At 35.6% G+C, this 18,363-nt stretch overlaps 1 protein-coding gene across 1 annotated transcript in view; it reads left to right on the forward strand.

The window, feature by feature from the left end:
- AZI2 (5-azacytidine induced 2) overlaps positions 1-17,090 on the forward strand; it is a 35,089-nt gene extending 17,999 nt beyond the window's left edge. Inside the window, exons 3-8 of the mRNA XM_082348721.1 lie at positions 653-778; positions 1,265-1,364; positions 2,445-2,593; positions 6,970-7,028; positions 12,250-12,368; positions 14,681-17,090. Coding sequence (XP_082204847.1) covers positions 653-778; positions 1,265-1,364; positions 2,445-2,593; positions 6,970-7,028; positions 12,250-12,368; positions 14,681-15,093 — 966 coding nt within the window. The 3' untranslated portion in view covers positions 15,094-17,090. The remainder of the gene's footprint in view (positions 1-652; positions 779-1,264; positions 1,365-2,444; positions 2,594-6,969; positions 7,029-12,249; positions 12,369-14,680) is intronic.
- Positions 17,091-18,363: the final 1,273 nt, after the last annotated feature.

The raw sequence follows: 18,363 nt of genomic DNA on the forward strand, positions 1-18,363 counted from the left end.
AAAGAGGACTCAATTGTAAAAATAATCAATTTCTTTGTATTCGTATGAATTTTCTTAATGACTATTAAATAAAATTGTGACATACTGGATAGAGTGACAAAAGGTAACATTTTGGAGCTTGTAGTTAGGTTTATTTTAAAAGTCAATAGAAAAATGTGATTTGGTATAAGTAACATTGGAAATATTTCTGTACTTTGTGACCAACAATCCTAATAATTTCTCTTCTGGAATAATATAGGACTTGAACTAACACGTCTGTTCCTTAAAATGTCAAGTACACACTAACTTGATACTTTTCTGATGATGGAAATTAAATACTGTGTGCTGGCTTGGAAAACACATAAGCACTATAAAAGAATGATGTACTGTGTTTAGTATGACGAATTAATACTATAAATAGTTACTACAAAGTATAAGATACTGATTAAGTAAAAGCCTGAAAGAAGAGTTTTAAAAATATCTGTTCTGTACTTTTTACTTTCTTAATCAGTAAAGCTTAATTGTGTGGAAGTGAAATGTTCACTTAATTGTAGTCCAGGCTTTATTCCCTGCATTACAGTAATTAAGGTAAGTTGTGGAGCCATAGAAGACTGACTTATTTTCTTACGTAGAATATCCTCTTAAGCTTTGTCTTCTAATTTTATACCATTAGCTTATAGGAGCTCGAAAGGATGAAGAAACAAGTTCTGTGGGACGAGAACAAGTAAATAAGGCCTATCATGCATATCGAGAGGTTTGCATTGACAGAGATAATTTGAAGAGCAAATTGGATAAAATGGTAAGTTGGTTTGAAAAGGATGGTATCTGTATATTGCAAATGAGTTTTCTCCTTCAAGAGGTTAAAATTAGAAATGAGAGATATTTACACTTATTAGATAAAAAATTTGCATGCTCAAGGCAAAAATAGAAAATTTTGATAGGAATATTTGTAAGTTATTTCTATACAAAATAAGTACTCAATATGTAATGATGTTTAGGTCTCTTTTTTTTTTTTTTTTTGATGTTTAGGTCGTAAGTACATCTAACACCACTAACTTCTTTTGAAAAATCATGACTTAGTAGAGTTTATCATTGTTTTTTTAAAAAAGCCAGTGAATAATATGTCCTAAGTTAGAAAAAGAGATTAGTGAAAAACTGAGTTCATTTCCCACCTTGCTTTTCAAAGGCTAGAATCAGTTTTTTCAACATCTACCTGAAAATTAATATATAATACCAACCTATAGATTTTATTGAATGTAATTTGGCATTTTCCCTACTTAACTAGAATAAAGACAACTCTGAATCTTTGAAAGTATTGAATGAACAGCTACAATCTAAAGAAGTAGAACTCCTCCAGCTGAGGACAGAGGTGGAAACTCAGCAGGGTAGGCCACTTAAACTTGTTATAATTATTCTAACGCAATTAATACGTTTTTCCATTCCTGTGTTATATCCATGATCAGTTTTCTATATCTGTATCCTAAGGACTTATTTTTTAATTTTTAGGCTTATATTAACTGCTCTGCATTTACAAAATATCAACTCCTTTTAACTTTTCCTTGGATATAAATTGTACTTTTCCTAGAGAAAATTTGATGGTTTTTATTCAGGGCTAGTTTGCAGTGAAGTAGATGAAGAAAGGAGTAGAACCCCATCCTCTCCAAAGCCTCTTGCCCACTGTTAGGTTAGATGCCCTGTCATTGAGTAGTTACAGTTGCTTCCCCCCCCACCCCCCGCCAATTTCTAAAGGTTGTTACAATGTGCAGATGAGATGCTATGTTGAAAAATTAAGAGTGGGGGATGTGGGTATTAGCCTGCTCCCATGCACATTCACTCTGATGAGACAAGCTGACGAGTAGGCCTCTGAGAGACCTTTTGATGGGAGGTTGAGGTGAGATCTCTCATGGCAGCTGATTGGGGCTTTTTCTCTGTACAGAGCCTAAGGAACCAAGTCAAGGGTTAGTCCGTATCCAGTGGTATTGAGTTTGTACAGTGGAATGTTTATGAATAAAATTGTTTGGAAGTTATCTTCTAGGCCTGATGGTCAAACTTTATACTTTCTAAAGGGACTAGATGGAGTGATGAGCTGAGTGAGCATCAGTTTACTCACTTCAATTAATTCTTATCACTCTTAACCTTGACGTATATAGATTATTCATCCATCTATAATTTCAGCATATGCTTGATATGTGTTGTATATTTTAGAGTTTCAGGCTGACAAATTTGCTCTTTATCCTAAACCAAAAATCAGGGATAAGGGTGATTAATACATTCTAAAATAAGATTGCTAGATTTCTTATTAGCATAGATACTTGAAAGTAATTACTGTTTTTCAGAAACTTAGTAATTGTTCATGTTTTATATTGGTTTTTCTTTTAACCTGCATTTTATTAGCATAATCTTTTTCGAATTGCAACCAATGTAGAAGTCAGAAATAACAATTTTAATGTCCATCCTTTTTGTAGTGATAAGAAATTTAAATCCACCTTCATCCAACTGGGAGGTGGAAAAGTTGAGCTGTGACCTGAAGATCCATGGTTTGGAACAAGAACTGGAACTGATGAGGAAAGAATGTAGAGATCTCAAAATAGAGCTACAAAAAGCCAAACAAATGGTATTACAGAATTATTAAATTGAGAAATTCAGCATGCTGTGTGCATCATATGTAGGATTTATAACTAAGTATTAAATCATAGAGTTGACATAAATTATAACTACTTAGAGAGTTACATTATCTGAAAATTCACCTTTATCTTCCCCTTTAATCATTTTTGCTAAAATATGATAACTGTATACTTTTAGCATAATCCCAGAACTATATGATTTTGTTGTTTAAAAGCAAATTTTTAAAAACCTTATTAGTTTATTAATTTATTAAAGCTGTTCTTTCAGACTTCCTTTCCTTCAATTTCCTTAAGTCATTTTTTTCTCTGTAAAGTTTAAAGAGAACTCAGGTTTTAAGTTTCCCACTTCATTTAATGTAATAATTTGATTAATTTAGACATGACAGGAGACTTGATTTTTTAAATTATTAAAACAAAACTTTACAGCATCCACTAATTCTCAGAAGTCTAATACTTTTGGAGCAACTTTAATTTTCAGCAAATAGCTGAGAATGCAAGAATTGGGGTTGGCGGAGCGGAGGGTGGGGGTGGGGAGCAAAACAAAAACCCTGCTGAGCTGCTAAAGTATGGTTAGCCTGAAGTCATCCACTGAAACACAAGTTGCCTCTCAGGTCCTCACTCAGAGTCTGTCTACTAATACAGTGATCCCTGGACAATGGGGTTGTGACCCGTGGAGGTCTGCTTATACAAGGATTGTTTTCAGTAAGTATACAGTCGGTCTTTAGTATCTGTGGGTTCCACATCTGTGGATCGAGGCCACCACAGGTTGTAGACTACGCTATCCATTGTTGGTTGAATCCATGGATGCTGACCCGAGGATACAGAGGGCCAACTGTGGGACTTGAACATACGCAGATTTTGGTACCCACTGCGGATCCTAGAACCAGTGTCCCATGGATAGGATACCGAGGGACAACTTTACATTGGGTTCAGAAAAGCTTGGATAAATGTTTTCAATGTCATGACAATGCTGAGAATAAAAAGAAGGAATGATAGAGAAGCAGAGCAGTGTGGGAGCAATGATCCAAACACAAAGTTTAAAATAGTTATTACAAGAAATTGAAAAGTTTAATAGTCTGGAGTTCAATAGCCATTATATACATTCTATATACTATGTATTTCAAACTAAGGTAGCCACTTAGATAATTATTTCTCAGGTCAACATTTTGCCCATCAGAGTATCCAGCACTACTAAGGAGCTATGTCCCCACCCTAGGTTCTTCTGAGCAGCCACCACCTGAAAGAGGAGCTCCGCCCACGCTTCCTGACTGCCAGCCAGCACTCTGCCCTGAGTCCCAAGTGTCCTTAGATGAGCCGACAGGTCTCTCGTCTGTAATGTGGTCTTTACTGAAGGTGACCACTGGTTAAGAATGAGACAGGCATTAAGAATAATATAGCATCCTGCCTTGGTCTTTACCCAATGAACTCCTCTGAACTGGACAGTGAGAACTTGATTTGGAGCCCCCAGGCCTGATAAAGGGGAAACACCCACTATAAAAATTACTATCAACTCCCATTAGAGCCAAAAAAACCTGTTTTTCCTACTTGACATCTGAAGTTGATTTTCCTAGCTTTGCACCCGTGATCACATGCACAATTCCTTCAGCAGCTTCCAGCATCCTGTCCTGCAAGCCCAGTTGCCGTAGTAGCCCTTAGCAGGCTTCTTTTAAAAAGATGTGCTTGCAGGAAAAGATCTGCATCTTGAAGCTCTGAATTACAATTGTCAGTATATACTTTCTACTTGAAATGATTTGATAGCTTTTATAAATAATGGGTATCTCCTTATAGAGTAGGAAGCAGAACCATGGAATCATAAAAACTTGGTTCATGATTGTGTTGCTTATTAATTGTGACATTAGCAAACTCATTTAACTGAACTTTTTTTCTATAAACTTGATATTAAATATCTAAGCAGCATGGTGCCTAGTACATAGGGTATTCAATAAGTGAATGTGTTTCAAAAAATTTAATTAGGGTAATCGAGAAAAGCAGCGCTTTAGGGGTGTATATGTGTATATGTGTTAATACAGTTCAGTTCTTATTGTTTTCCACTAGGTGGTGCTAGAGGATAAATTTGCTTTTAGTTTAATTCATCTTTCACAAATCACAGAAACAGACTTGAAGGTAGAAGAAACTTTAGAAATCACTTGTTTTATTGCTGATGAAATTGAATCTGAGAGACTAAGAAACTTTAAGAGTTGAAGGTGAGGTAAGGGAGGAATTTTTTTTTGAAAAGGGGATTTAAGACACGGTCCCTTCTTCATAGGAATTTATTTGGCTGGGGGAGGGGAGATTTAAAGTCAAAAATGCTCACTAATATAAAGATATGAACCAGGGAAAGATGGAGTGGAAATTTATCAGTTTATCAAGGGTTCCAAGTTTAAATCTTGGTATTGTGGGATGTGTACGTTTCAGTCTTGTTTCAAAGGTATTACTGGTCAGAGTCCTCTTGGATATGGGAGTCAAAGAGCAAGCTATGGAGAGAAAATTTATGTTCACAATAATCTTATATCTACTGTAGCCATACTTAGAAATATTTTTAAGATGGTATTTTCTGTGAAACATATTTTATAACACCTTCTGAAGTGTGAAATAGCATCCTACATGGACAGAATAGTGGGGCTTTGGGGGCTTTGCTTTTTTTTTTTAAAGTACTTAGTGAACTCAGTTGATTCAGTGTTTGGTATTAATGAGGTCAAGGTTCCAGGGTCAGTTCCACTATGGGCCTTTTTTACTTTCTGTATCCTCCAGTTTTCCAGCCACTTATATTCAGAACAGCGGCTCCTTTGAGAAAAACAGACACTAGGACCGAAGCGTAGGAAACACTGGCTCAGTAAATGGAGTTGGTGTAGATGCCTAAGGTAGCCAATAACAGCCTCTTTAGAGATGCACAGTGTGCTGTGTGTACTAAAGGTTCTGAGCAGTCCTGAAGTACAGGAACCTATTTAACTTGAACAGTGTTTCCCAGGATTTTGTAGCTATGGGCCCATTTATGTGAAACTCCAACATCAGATGGCACAAGTTGGGAAACAGATCCATTACTGCCTTTAGAACATGGCAAACTGATGACTGGCCAGGAATAGGGTCTTTGAGTATTAGAGACAATTCCTTTGTGCTTTTTGCTAATTTATGTTAGATTTTCTGAATTGTTAGATGGTAGCTGGAGAAATACTTCACCAAGCCAAAACTGTTAGGTGTTTTGTTTTGTTTACTATCATTGGCTTTAAAAACAGGGTTTCCATTGTGCATATATGTATAAGTATACACTAATTAAAATGTATATTTTTAATTAATTATACAGAGAAACGATAAGTGACTTGATCTGATTCCTTCATTTCCTGTGAGGAACAGGAAAGGAAAATGTCCAAGGTTATGTGCTTTGTTAGTGGTCAGACTTCCTCTGACTTGTGGGCCAGTTCTGTTTCCCCTCTCCACAGGGCTCCCTGAGATGCAACTAAATCATTTACAGTATTTAGTTGGTATTTTCTGAACAATCAGATCCAAAGACACTTTAACTTCTGTAGTACATTTTGATATTTTATACTCCCAAACTCAGAGGACTCATGAAGTCCTTTTGTGGCTTTTTAGTGTTCCACTTTAAAAAATATCATTTAGATTATATAAATAAGAAATGGTAAAGTTAAATTTTGTTCTCTTAGTTTATACTGGCCATTTCTGCTAATAGAATTAGTGCCTGTGATAGTCATTTTAATTTGTTATAGACCCTGAATTGAATGCATTGCAAACAAATGTGTTACAGAGTTATCTTAAATGTATTAAGTCCACTTTTAAATATCTTTTATAGGTTCTTTTTGTCATCTATAACCTAAACTACTAAAACTTGGCAGTATATAAGGACTTTATGAAGTCCTTTCCCTGTCATTTTCTTGTGGAAAGAGGAAATTTGTTAATCTTTTTAAACAATAACCTGTTAAATTTTGGTACTTCTTTGTAATAATACCAAAAAGTGAAATACCAATAAACTTCCATTTTCTGGTGGAATTCACTCAGCTATACCTGAAGAAACAGTAATTTGATAAATTTGTTACCCTTTTTTGAATATAGATTTCAGATTGGTATCATCAGAAATACATTTTGTAAGACTCCAAGGTCTTTTATGTGAGAGCAAGTGTATTTTTTAAAGAAAATTAAAGCATTAATGACTTTAAATAATTGGAAATGATTTAGAAATATCTGGTATAGATTTGGAGTTATTTCATTAAAATTGAATATAAGATACTAGTTTTATGCTGTACAGTTACAGATGTATTCTGTAAAAGCTGAAGCATGTGTAGGGTAATAAAGTTTTGAGAATAAATAGAAGGTAACAATTACAACTTTTAAACTGTTTTTTAAACAATGACAGTATCCATCTCAGGAAGACAATCTGAAGAGCAGAGATCTCCAAAGACTAAGCATTTCAAGGTATGAACATCCTTCAACATTCAATAATAATACATTATATAACAATAATAATTGTTCTGTAGGCCACTTTGTATAGGTACTTAGATTTCTGTTATGATTTAACCTTAAAAACAGATTGACACTATTTGGGTACTGCATGTAATTTCTGATCACAATGTATTTATAAAAAATATTTAACTGTTCCTTAACAACAGGCTTGAACTTGAGCAGTAGAAAGGTGCATATTGTGATGCCTTAGATAAAATTTTTGAACATTCAATAATATTTTAGATAGGATTTTAGGGAGCTAGTTGTGCAGAAGTATTCTGTAATCCTGATTTTTACATGAAGAATTACGCATTTCCATACACAGCAATATCACTTTGTCTTAAGGGCAAACTTGGACAGCCTTAGTCTTTGATATGACATGAATTTTAAGAGAACTGTCCTCTTGGGGTAAGAATAAAAGTAGCTATCAGAGTTCATGTATGTTACTTCGGCCCTTGTTTTCCTCAAATATATGTATCATTTTTATTTAAGTAACATAAGTGCATTGTTTTATCTGATAATTTTTGTTCTGTTATGTTAGCATCCCCTCTCTCCATGGATACTTCCACCCAATGAAACATACTCATTTGACTTCATTGTTTGCTCGTTTGGCTTCCAAAATTTACTGAATTATCTCGTACCTATTCCTCCTATCAAAAATCTAATGGAGAGAAACGCTCAGTTGGGGAAAACAGTATGAGGAAACACAGTGCAGCCCCTCTTCCAGATCCAGGGGCAGCCCCTCTTCCTGTGTGAAGGGCCAGCAGTAAGTATTATAGGCGTCATGGGCCAGTCTCTATTGCAGCTGCTCAGCCCTGCCATTCAAACAGTAGCTCACTTATGCCTTCAACTTTCATCTAAATATACAGCAAGGAAGTTTTTCCTTTCTTTAAAACATGTGTCTACTATAGCATCCATGTGAATTATTTTTCCAAGGTGTCTTCTATGTCAGTTACCTTCTTTCTTCCTGTCAACCTAGGTTTCCCCTTATTAATTTTGTTGTATTTGTCATTTTTACAAGCCTTCTTAAACCATTTTTGGAAAGAAGCATGTTAGAATCAGTAGGTCAAATAAAAGGGCTTATATAAATAGTTTATTAGAAGTACATGGTATAGAACAGGACTTCTGCTTCCACTCATGGGCAGTGTTACATAATTTGGATCACTTTTTTTGAGAGTAACTTGAAAAGTTGTCCGCCACCCACCAAAAAGATGTGTGTTTGAAGGCATCATATAACTAAAAAGATAGTGAAGGATCTCTAGGCCAGGATTTGGAGGAGGAGGAAGGCCCCAAGAGATGAGTCTGGTTTCTGAGGCTGAGAACTATGTAATTGTGGCTTCGAAGTACAGTTTTGAATTCTCTAAAGCTCAGTATCAATTCAGGGTATCAACTGAGAGAAACAGATTTTAGAATGAAGTTCAGTCTGTTTCTGTATGTTAAAGAACTGTGTAATTAAAGCGGGTCCTAATGGCTCCTCAGTGCTCAAGTACATTTCTGTGTTTGCAAACCCATAGCAGTGTGGATTGCAGAACTGATTAGCTCTCCCTCTTCTGGTTAGCAACTAGAAAACTAATAACCAAACTTGTAGCTTACCCTTGGTAAACTTTATATCATGCATTTTTATGTTAGCCTCATTCCTGACTGCATTTTATCTTGTTTTTCCTTTACCTTATCATTTATACCTATTTACAGTTTATAGTCCTATGTTTTATTAGTCTTTAAGTTACGTCATCCACTTCTAAATAGAACAATTCAGATGATAAATTAAGTTTACTGTATTAGGAGAAAAGTACATAGGAATGTTTCCATAAAACCATTAACTAAAAGTTTAGGTATTTTTAATGATTATTTTCCAGTTATTTGGAAAACTCCCCTTTTTGGATCACCTCCTTTTTTGCATTTCCTCCATCATATTGCCAGGGGAACGAGGTGGTACCATATTGTTTCCTGAGTGAACATTTTAATTACTGGAGGCCTTTTATATGTTCCTCATTGTAAACAATATCATTTAACAATAACAGCCCTGCCTATCAGAAATTTGGCCAGTGTCCTGCCAGTGTACTAGTTGGGGTTACCTTTAGGTTGTTGCCTTCAGTTCTTAAGCCAGGTCTAGGTATGGGGTAACTTCTTCAGATGCAAATTCTTCGTTTAGGAAATAGGGATTAGGTTAGTGTTTTTCACACTGTGCTGTGTTGCCTTAGTTGATCATGAAATTTTGTGAGTTAAGACAAGCATTTTAAAAATAAATAAAACAGAATAGAACATAACAGAATATGGGTTGCAGTGTAAAATGATTGCCTGCTGTGCCTTACAATTAAAAATACTTGAAAGATGCTTGTTTGAAGAAATCACAGTTGTCAAGATATACCATACTTTCATTTTAATTCCTCTGGGGAATGTAGTAGTTCAATAAATTTTCAAAAGCTAAAGAAAAATAGGGCTGAAGTAAAAAAAAAATTCAAGTAGATTTTTCTTATACAAAGGAACATTCATTTCAGTATTAAAGAGTTGAACGTACAGTGTCAATTAAGAAAACTGAGCTTTTACACAGTTTTTACCATGTAAGCTGGACATGTGCCCCCTTCTTGAGATGTGGATAAGCAGGTTTCGTTACGTTTAAAATTTAGAGGTGTGGAATTTTATACTGGGACGAAGAAGGTTGTGTTGGAAGTCAGTGGTTGGTAAATATGTGATGAAGCTGAAGGTTACGATGATTTGAAAAATGTTACCCACAAAGGGCAGCAGTCAGTCACAGGACTGGATAGCTAAAAGGCAGCTTTGAACAGCAGCTTGTTAGAGTCAGGAAGTTCTCCTGCACCTGCTTCCTTGTGTGTGAAGTGAGCTCCCAGGTTGCCGCGTTTGTGTGAGAACGGGGTGAGGTGCCTGTCTAGCACATAGTACATGCTCAACCACCGTTATCTTATTGTCTCATCTGTCTTATTTCTTAGGGTTCTCATTTGGGGTACTTTGGTGCTGCATCTCAGTGTTCAAGTAGCTTTATGAGTTCTTTGTACACAACTATATATATCATTAGGATTTTGCTTGTATGGTATTTAAAGCAAAACTTAACTAATTTATATTCCTAGCTGGTGGGAGGTAGAAGGGGAACAGTTTATAGTCTCAAAAATACCTGGATAAGTAAAGGTTAGCTGGAGCTCTGCTGAAGATCTGTGGATGACAACTGTCCAGTCTTACTTAAGCAATGATTTAAACATTTTGTTCAAGTAGAATTTTAAAAATTTTAACACACTTTGAAGACTATAGCACTTTAAATATAAATGGTAAAGTGTAAAGTAACTGCCATTACTTTGTTATCCACAAGAGGGAGAGCTTATACTTAGTAATAATTTTAGTTTTTTATATCTGTAGTTTTCAATTCAGGTGACATTAAGGGTAAAAGAAAAAGTTTAGACATATGTTAAACTAGGTGACCTAGTTTTTGGTGTCACCTAATTTATAAGCAGTCTTCATTAAACTGAATTGGAAAATGTGTATTAGTGCTGCATTAACACCTCTATTATAATTTTCTCTTATTTTGTATGGTTAGCTATTTTGAATGATGAAATGTTTGATATTCCAGTATCCAAACACTGTCTTGAATACTGTATTTGCTTTTCTCCAAGTCAGGTACTGATTTACCATCTCAAGCCACTGTTTTTAATCTGTATGATTCATATCATGACTGTCTGCATGAATTAGCACATGTACAGTGTTTACACTTAGCTGCTACGTAATGTGAGTAACTCTTTTTGGGAAGCATGCTGAATGCCCAGAATTGCACCAAGGAATCACTGACTCTTCACACTTCAGACAGTTCCTGTGTGACACACTCATTGTAGCACACGGCTCAGATGTTGACTGCCGAAGCAGAGGTGGTTAATTTTTGTGAAGTAATTATTTCACACCTATCAAAAACTTGCAAAAATCCCTGTGTTTTTTAATAGACTACTGGTTAACAAATGACGTTACAACAGATTAAAACGGGTAGATTTTTCTCAAAAGCAGTATAAAGTTTATTCTCCTGCTCCTATTGAAAGAATTATAGTCTGAGTGGAATGGGAATATTTTGACAAAAAAGGAATGTCATAATTCAAAATAACTGTTTTTGAATATATCTGTTGTTTCCATAATTAGAATATTAGATTTAGATATGAAGAGTGTTATCCTTGTAGTTTGTTTAAAGGTTTTTGTTTATAGCTAGACAAAAATTGAAGCATGACGTGACATGTTTGTTTAATTTGATTTCATTATTACTAAAATTACACTAATATCTTTAAGAGGTAGTAGGGGTTGTTTGAACACTATGAGATCAGTTGTTCTTACATATGTGTTGAAGATTTTGATTTATTTAGTTGGCAACTAAGAACCTAAAAAAAAAAAAATCATGAATATGCAAATAAGAATGCTTACTGGAAGACGAAACTCAATAAAATTAGGTTTAAAATAACTGATTTATAACTTCTCAGATAATTGAGGTAAAATACTTTTAATTATGAGAGGTATTTGTGAAGTTTTTATTTCTGTTTCATATAATCCTCTCTCCAGCTCCTTTTCCCTTACCAGGAAATCAGCTGGCTCTTCATGTCTTGTGCTGTCATGTCACATTGGTTTAGAACCAACAATATGAGACAGCCCAGTCAAACATAAAAGACTGGAATGCATGAAACCTAAATTTTATTTTAATGTGGGCTTTGGTGTACATTCAGAATTGATAACAACATTTCAATTCACAACATCAGAACAATCAAAAGATAAATACAAATTTAAAATCCATCCATGAATGAATGTCACTTTATTCTTGATCAGATTTGCAAGTGAAGACCATATTCCTTACTATTAAATATATTAATGCCACTGCACATGGTAGGCTATCATAAAATCTCAGTCCTGAGAAGAGAACTATTAAACTCGTTGGTTAGAACACTTTTTATAATACCCTTCTGTTTAATATAGTTCAGTTAATTAATTAAAATTAGGTAAATGTATTGTGAATAAGATTTTTTCACTTGTTATAATGCTCTATTTAAATATTTTAATTATTTAATGAGGAAGTTTTATTTGATTTGTATTATTTCACAACAATTTGAGCAGAAATGCAGATAAGCTCATTTCTATTTTAAAGTTATCCCCTTCTCTCCACAGAGAATAATAACCATTAACTTTTTTTTTTTTAAAAAAAAACCCTGTATTTCAGTGATAATATGCAAAGTGCATACTGGGAACTGAAGAGAGAAATGTCTAATTTACATCTGGTGACTCAAGTACAAGCTGAACTGCTAAGAAAGCTGAAAACCCCAACTGCAATCAAGAAAGGCAAGTCAGGGTTTGCCGGAAACCACTGATTCCAGCCAAACTGCTCAAAGAGCAACTCGCTATCGTATCTTATTGAAATCTCATCAAATGAGTTTGATAAGCCAAAGTATATGTAGTCTATTCACAGCCACCCATTCTCTGCTCTGGCTTCAGCCTCATACTGGTCAACTTCACACATAAAGGTGTTGCTGATGTGTGTTTCTTCAGTACTGTATTCTTTTCCCCTTGTGGCTTTTTTCTCAGCCAAGTGTTGCTTATGTGTTCAAGGCTGAGGTGTTAAGTTTGCTCTAGTTGACCTTTTACCACAACTACTTCATATATTAAAAAAAAAAAAAAAAAAAGACACCAAGACACCAAAAGCTACTTTCATTCCAGTGCTACAGAATACACCAAAGACGTAGCTCTTTAAATTGTTTTTAAAGAGAGAACTCTGATTCGTTATTTGGTTATTTTCATTTTTTGTAAACTTAATTTTTCTTTCCTTAAAGGATAGATTGTTTTGAATAGAGACTAGATGCTATTCACTTAGCCCTTTCAACCAAACAAAAATTTTCATTGCTTTGCTTTTCATATTTAACTGCTTGGCTGATTAAACCTTTTCTTGAGTTTTGTGTTAACTAGTAGTGGCTACTTTGCCAAAGCTGTTTCTATACCTCGGAAAAAAATCAGTGCATTTGTACCTTTTATTACGTAATGGTTGTATTCCTGTAAAGTTGTGTAATGTAAATTTGACTGCCGTAAACTTCATTTTTAAAGGACTGAGATGTGACTTATTTTTTAAAAAATCATTAATTTAAAATTGTCATTTGCACCTCAAATTGTCCCTGAAGAGGGCACAAGAGATTTTATAAATAGTTCTCCTCAGGAAGGTTTCCTGTGGGGCAGGGGACATTGCACGTTGGGACAGAAAGCTAAATTCAGAATTGCCTTTCTGTTTCTAGGGTTAGTTACTTATGAACCAGGCAAAACAGTAAGGTGCTTTGGCACGTCCCAACTTAGTTTACGGTTCATTTTGTCCTCAGGTTTTCCAGTGGCCAGGGTTACGTATGAGACAACTTTAAGTTGATGGTAGAAATAAGACCTCTCTTAAACGAGACTCATGGAGTAATGTTTCAGTGAGTTTTCAGTGTGCCTCTTATATACTAAACAGAACTTCCAAAAAAATAATTGAGAAATGCTCTCTTCTCATTTGGAAATGCTTATTGTCATGTCCCTTCTGAGCTGGTGAATGATCAGTCTTATCCTGCTTTGAACCGAAAGTTTCTAGCACGTTTCCTACGACAGTGCCAGGCCCGGGGCCGCCACTCTCCACAAAGAACTGAGTGCTTTGGGGAGCGGACAGAGATAAGCCCAGGTCACCTTTTCTGTAGACCCACATGTCACCCTGTCCAGAAGCTGAGCACTGTCACCTCCTCCCAAGAAAAGGGGCAATGAGCTTATTTTTTAATGTGGTTCAGTTTCTTTCTCCTTTAAAACTAGAGTCAGGCCTTGGTTGCACTTGGTATCCGTCTTGGGCTGAGGGTGAATTTGTCTTTGCTGCCTGGGGAAAGGCAATGCAGAGGGAGGGAAGCACACCCTTGCTTTGTGTCGTCTGTGGCTGAACAGCAGCTGGAGAGCGGTCTGTTTTCTAAGCCATTACAGGTTACTAAACTCATTTTTTTTTGTTTTTTTTGACCTATATTGTGACCATAGCAGAATTTACATTTACCATTATATATATTTGACAAGAAATGAGATGATTTTATAGCTTTTAATTTAAATTGTTTTATCCATAAAAGCCTTTTAATATATATTAAATTTCAGTTGGGTCTCACCAATTCACAATGTAGTTATTTCTGGAAAAATTTACTTTTGGACCACCTATGGAAAACAGATTTGACTAAGCTAAGGAATATTATATCTAACAAAATTATTAAAACTTACGAACAGCTTTCTTAGTCTCCACTGACACACAAACATTCTGCAGAACAGGGTCTTTACTTGTATTTTAACTGAATTGGTTTCCAGCTTTTTAAAATAGGAATTTCTTCATGTTCACTGTGATATGGGCGGGACAAGATTCCTGTGTCCATTTTGCAGACGAGAGAAGTGACACCTGGAGCAGTCAAGTGTCACCCTGTCAGTAAATAGCGGATCCAGGATTAGAACTGAGATCATCTGTCAACTTCAAGTCACACTGCCGCAGTGATCGTACTAACTTGGAAATGTCCATTTCCAGTTCTAGAATCAACCAAATTAACAAAGTGTTTGTTTACTGTTTTCTGATCATAAATACCAGGACAGCTGATGCTTAGCCTGTGCTTTCTTTTCAGCTTGCGCCCCAACAGGATGCATGGAAGACCTTGGGAAAGACAGCACAAAACTGCACTTGACGAATTTTACCGTAACGTACAAAAGACAGGCCCCTCTCTCACCAAACGGCAAAACTCTTTGTCACGCCACGTCTTCCCCTTTACCAGGAGATGCAAAGGTTTTATCAGAGAAAGCAGCTCTCCAGTCATGGACAGATCATGAGCGATCCATTCCTCACGATGGCACAAACTTTCAGGAACACAATTCTTATGGCAGAAGTTCTCTAGAAGATAATTCTTGGGTATTCCCAAGCCCTCCTAAATCAAGTGAGACAACATTTGGGGAAACTAAAAATAAACCTTTGGCTTTACCCAACCTGCCACCACTGCATTACTTGGATCAACATAATCAAAACTGCCATTATAAAAATTAATTATGAAGAGATTTATGATGTTCTCACGAGGTTGCTGTATCTCCCTCAGTGGTTTTCTTGGGAAATCATTAACAAACTGAAAGCAGATTTTGATTAAACTTTTGCAGAGTTCTTCAGTATTTACATTTGCACATAATGTACCGTATTATGTAGTTGATTTTTCAGTATGAAAGAACACCCTCCAGCTCCATATTCTGGCTAAGAATCAGATATGTGTTACTAATTAATAAACCTAAGGTGTTTCACAATGACAACTCTACCTTTGATGATAATTGTACATTTCTGCCCCTCACATGAAGAATGGAATTTAAAGTTTTCAGACATGGTTTTACAAAGCATGTGAAATGCCTAACTCATACAAATAAAGGAGACCATTGTATCAGAGAAAAAGCATGTTAAGTTGCTTTAAGTTGCGTAAAGGAGTAAAATGGCAATGTGACTTAGGTTATATTTCTGCTGACCTTATAATGCGTAAGGATAAGGAAATTACAGTGGAACAATATTATCTGGGTTATTGCATCTATATGTGTGCTATTGTGTCTCAAAGTATAAGATTTAAAGTCATTTTTTAATCACGATGTTGATAAAATTTAAAGTACAATTTGGATTTTAAGACTTGAAATGATCTGCTCGTTGAAGCCAACTCTGTCCTGGTACATCCCTCAAGTCTTAATTGAAAAAAAGTGATGAAATAGTTGAAAAACCATGTGGTGTGTGAATAAACTATTACAGTCATATACGTTATCCAGTTAGAAGTAGGAATAGTATCACAAAGGCTTCAGTCTAATCTGTCCTTCAGTGCTATAGTGAAAATCCCAATGGGTGTGTAACTATATAAAGCCGTTTTCTTCCAAGGGTCTACACCTGCTTGTTACGTAGAGCAGCTTATTAACTGGTTAAACTTTGTTTTGAAATGTAATTTTACTTATTGAGAAAGTGGTTTTTAATTAATTAGAAATTATAATCCTAGAAACCAAATTCTGTGCTGTATTGATATATGATATAGTATAATCATGAAATGTCCCCCAACGCTTTGATTCTAAGAGCCTATCAATCATTTATAAACAAGTAACAAGGATGGCTTCATACGGAAATTTCTCTGTATTCTTTCAGGGTGGTGGTATTAAGAATATTAGTAATATATGTCTCCGTTCCTACATCTTTTGCCTGAGATAAAGCGTTTCATGTAGAAGGCCTTTATCCTTTTTGATAGACAGTTCCAAACCCCTTGGACTCAAAAGAATATTTCAAATCTCTTCTACATTAACTGAATAGCATACATATATAAACAGTGTTCACCATTCACCAGATATTTGTCTTTCTATTATCTTACTCACTTATTCAAGCTTGTCTGTGATTAATGGAGTTGGTGTCAGATGCTGGAATTTATTCTGACCAATGAACACAGCTGACTCGAGGGAGTACGATCTCCTGCCAAGTAATAGAACAAAACCCAATATGCATAAAACAAATACAAGACTCTAGGCTTTAGCTGAAGGAAGCAACTACTTGTGTAATAACAAAGCAGCAGAAACTATTTGTCATGTGGCTGCATAGGCTGTACATTATATCTAATCTCTAATGTAGCTTACTGGTTTGCCTTTTTTAAAACCAAGATTGAGCATTTTCCTTTGTAAAGAAAATAAGTCGTATGACATAATGGCTTAATGTTTTGAACAATGCCAAGACATTACTTAAAATAAATTATTTTTGTTTGAAATTGAAGTGGAAATATTGTCCTTGCCTAAATATTCCAGGGTCATGTACCAATTATAGGTTGTTAATCTGATTCATGTAACAGACATTTGTCTTGTTAAACCAACTTCTGAATAGAGACAGTGCTTTTGCATCTAAACAATAGGGTAGCTATCAAACAGGTACGCTAGAAAATCAGTGGTTGATGTTCTTGACAGTTTAAAGTGCTAAACAAATGATGTAAAACTATTTAGGAAAGAATAACCAAAAGAAATTTTCCCAGTCATAAATTTTTTAATGTATTTTATGATCATTTCTGTTATTGGTTAAGATTCAAAGAGAAGTGAGAGAATGGCCCATCTGTAGCTTATTTAAAATGGAAAATTTTGTTGACTTGTTTCATACTAGCTGAAGCTTGCTCCAAAGGACTTCCCTTGAAAATTTCTTTAACCTCCAGATTTTTATATGGATAACCCAATTCAGCACATCCATAACTCAACAGAGTGAAAAGAACACGGATAACAACAACAAAAGCCTCTCAATCCTCCCCATTAGCTAAAATAGAAGTTACATCTTCTCTAAAAGGAAACTGACGTTCTGCTAAAATGGAACCTAATTCGTAAGTAGAGCAGGGATGTACCTCTGTGGAACACAAGAACCAAAGTAGAAGGGAGAGTTCAGGCTTCAAGCACTAAAGGACTGAATCCTGTGAAAACAGTCATGGTCTCATGCAGAAGTGCTGTCTGGAGAAGGCAGATCGTACGGGTAGAAGATCCGTGGCCTGTCACTGGACAGGAGAGTGTCAGCAGAGGTGCAGGGGTGCCAGCCAGAGGAAGAGCCGAGTGACACACGGGACGGATTCCCCAGAGTACCATGCATGCAGTGGACATTTTTATACTCTATAACCTAGTCTGTCTAGCACCTGTGGGGAAGCGACATCTACATAGATGAATTTTCCACATAAAAATGAAGCTGGCCCCTCTAATTCTAATTAAAATTATAAAATAACCACAAGTTGTATATTTTTAGTAGCTTTTTAAAGTAACCATTTTGCTCTTTCTTCACTTAAGTCATTAAAAACAAACTAATTCCTGTGCTCTAGGAAATGCACCAATATCGAAATGCCCCCAGAGGAGCGTGGGCTTGTTTACCCCCATGCCGTGTGGTCTCTGTGGCTGTATCTGCTTTGCTTGTCTGCTCCTGTTGCCTCCCTCCTCTTGATCTGTATGCCTGGAAAATGTGGTCTCTCTGGGTTTCAAGTAAGAGTCAAGTAGTTCCTTTGAGTGGTCTACTCAAGAGCAAAGTGTGGAACCTGAACATCGCATGGTTCTTTAGGGTCCTATTTACTTTTAACTCGATCTCAGATCTATTTCATGGGATTGGGGCCTAAGTTAAATCTTGTCCTAGTAGGCAGGAATCTCTATTTGTGATTTTAATAAAAACTATGTAAATACATATAAATTTTACTTACCTGGAAACTAGTTGCAATGGCTATGGTGAAGAGTTAACAGCTCATAGGAAAAAAAGAGCAACTTTTAATATAAAAGCTCAACCTGGGATCAAATTATTACATCA

The sequence above is a fragment of the Balaenoptera borealis genome, assembly GCF_965194805.1.
Source record: "Balaenoptera borealis genome assembly, chromosome: 12".
NCBI lineage: Eukaryota > Metazoa > Chordata > Mammalia > Artiodactyla > Balaenopteridae > Balaenoptera > Balaenoptera borealis.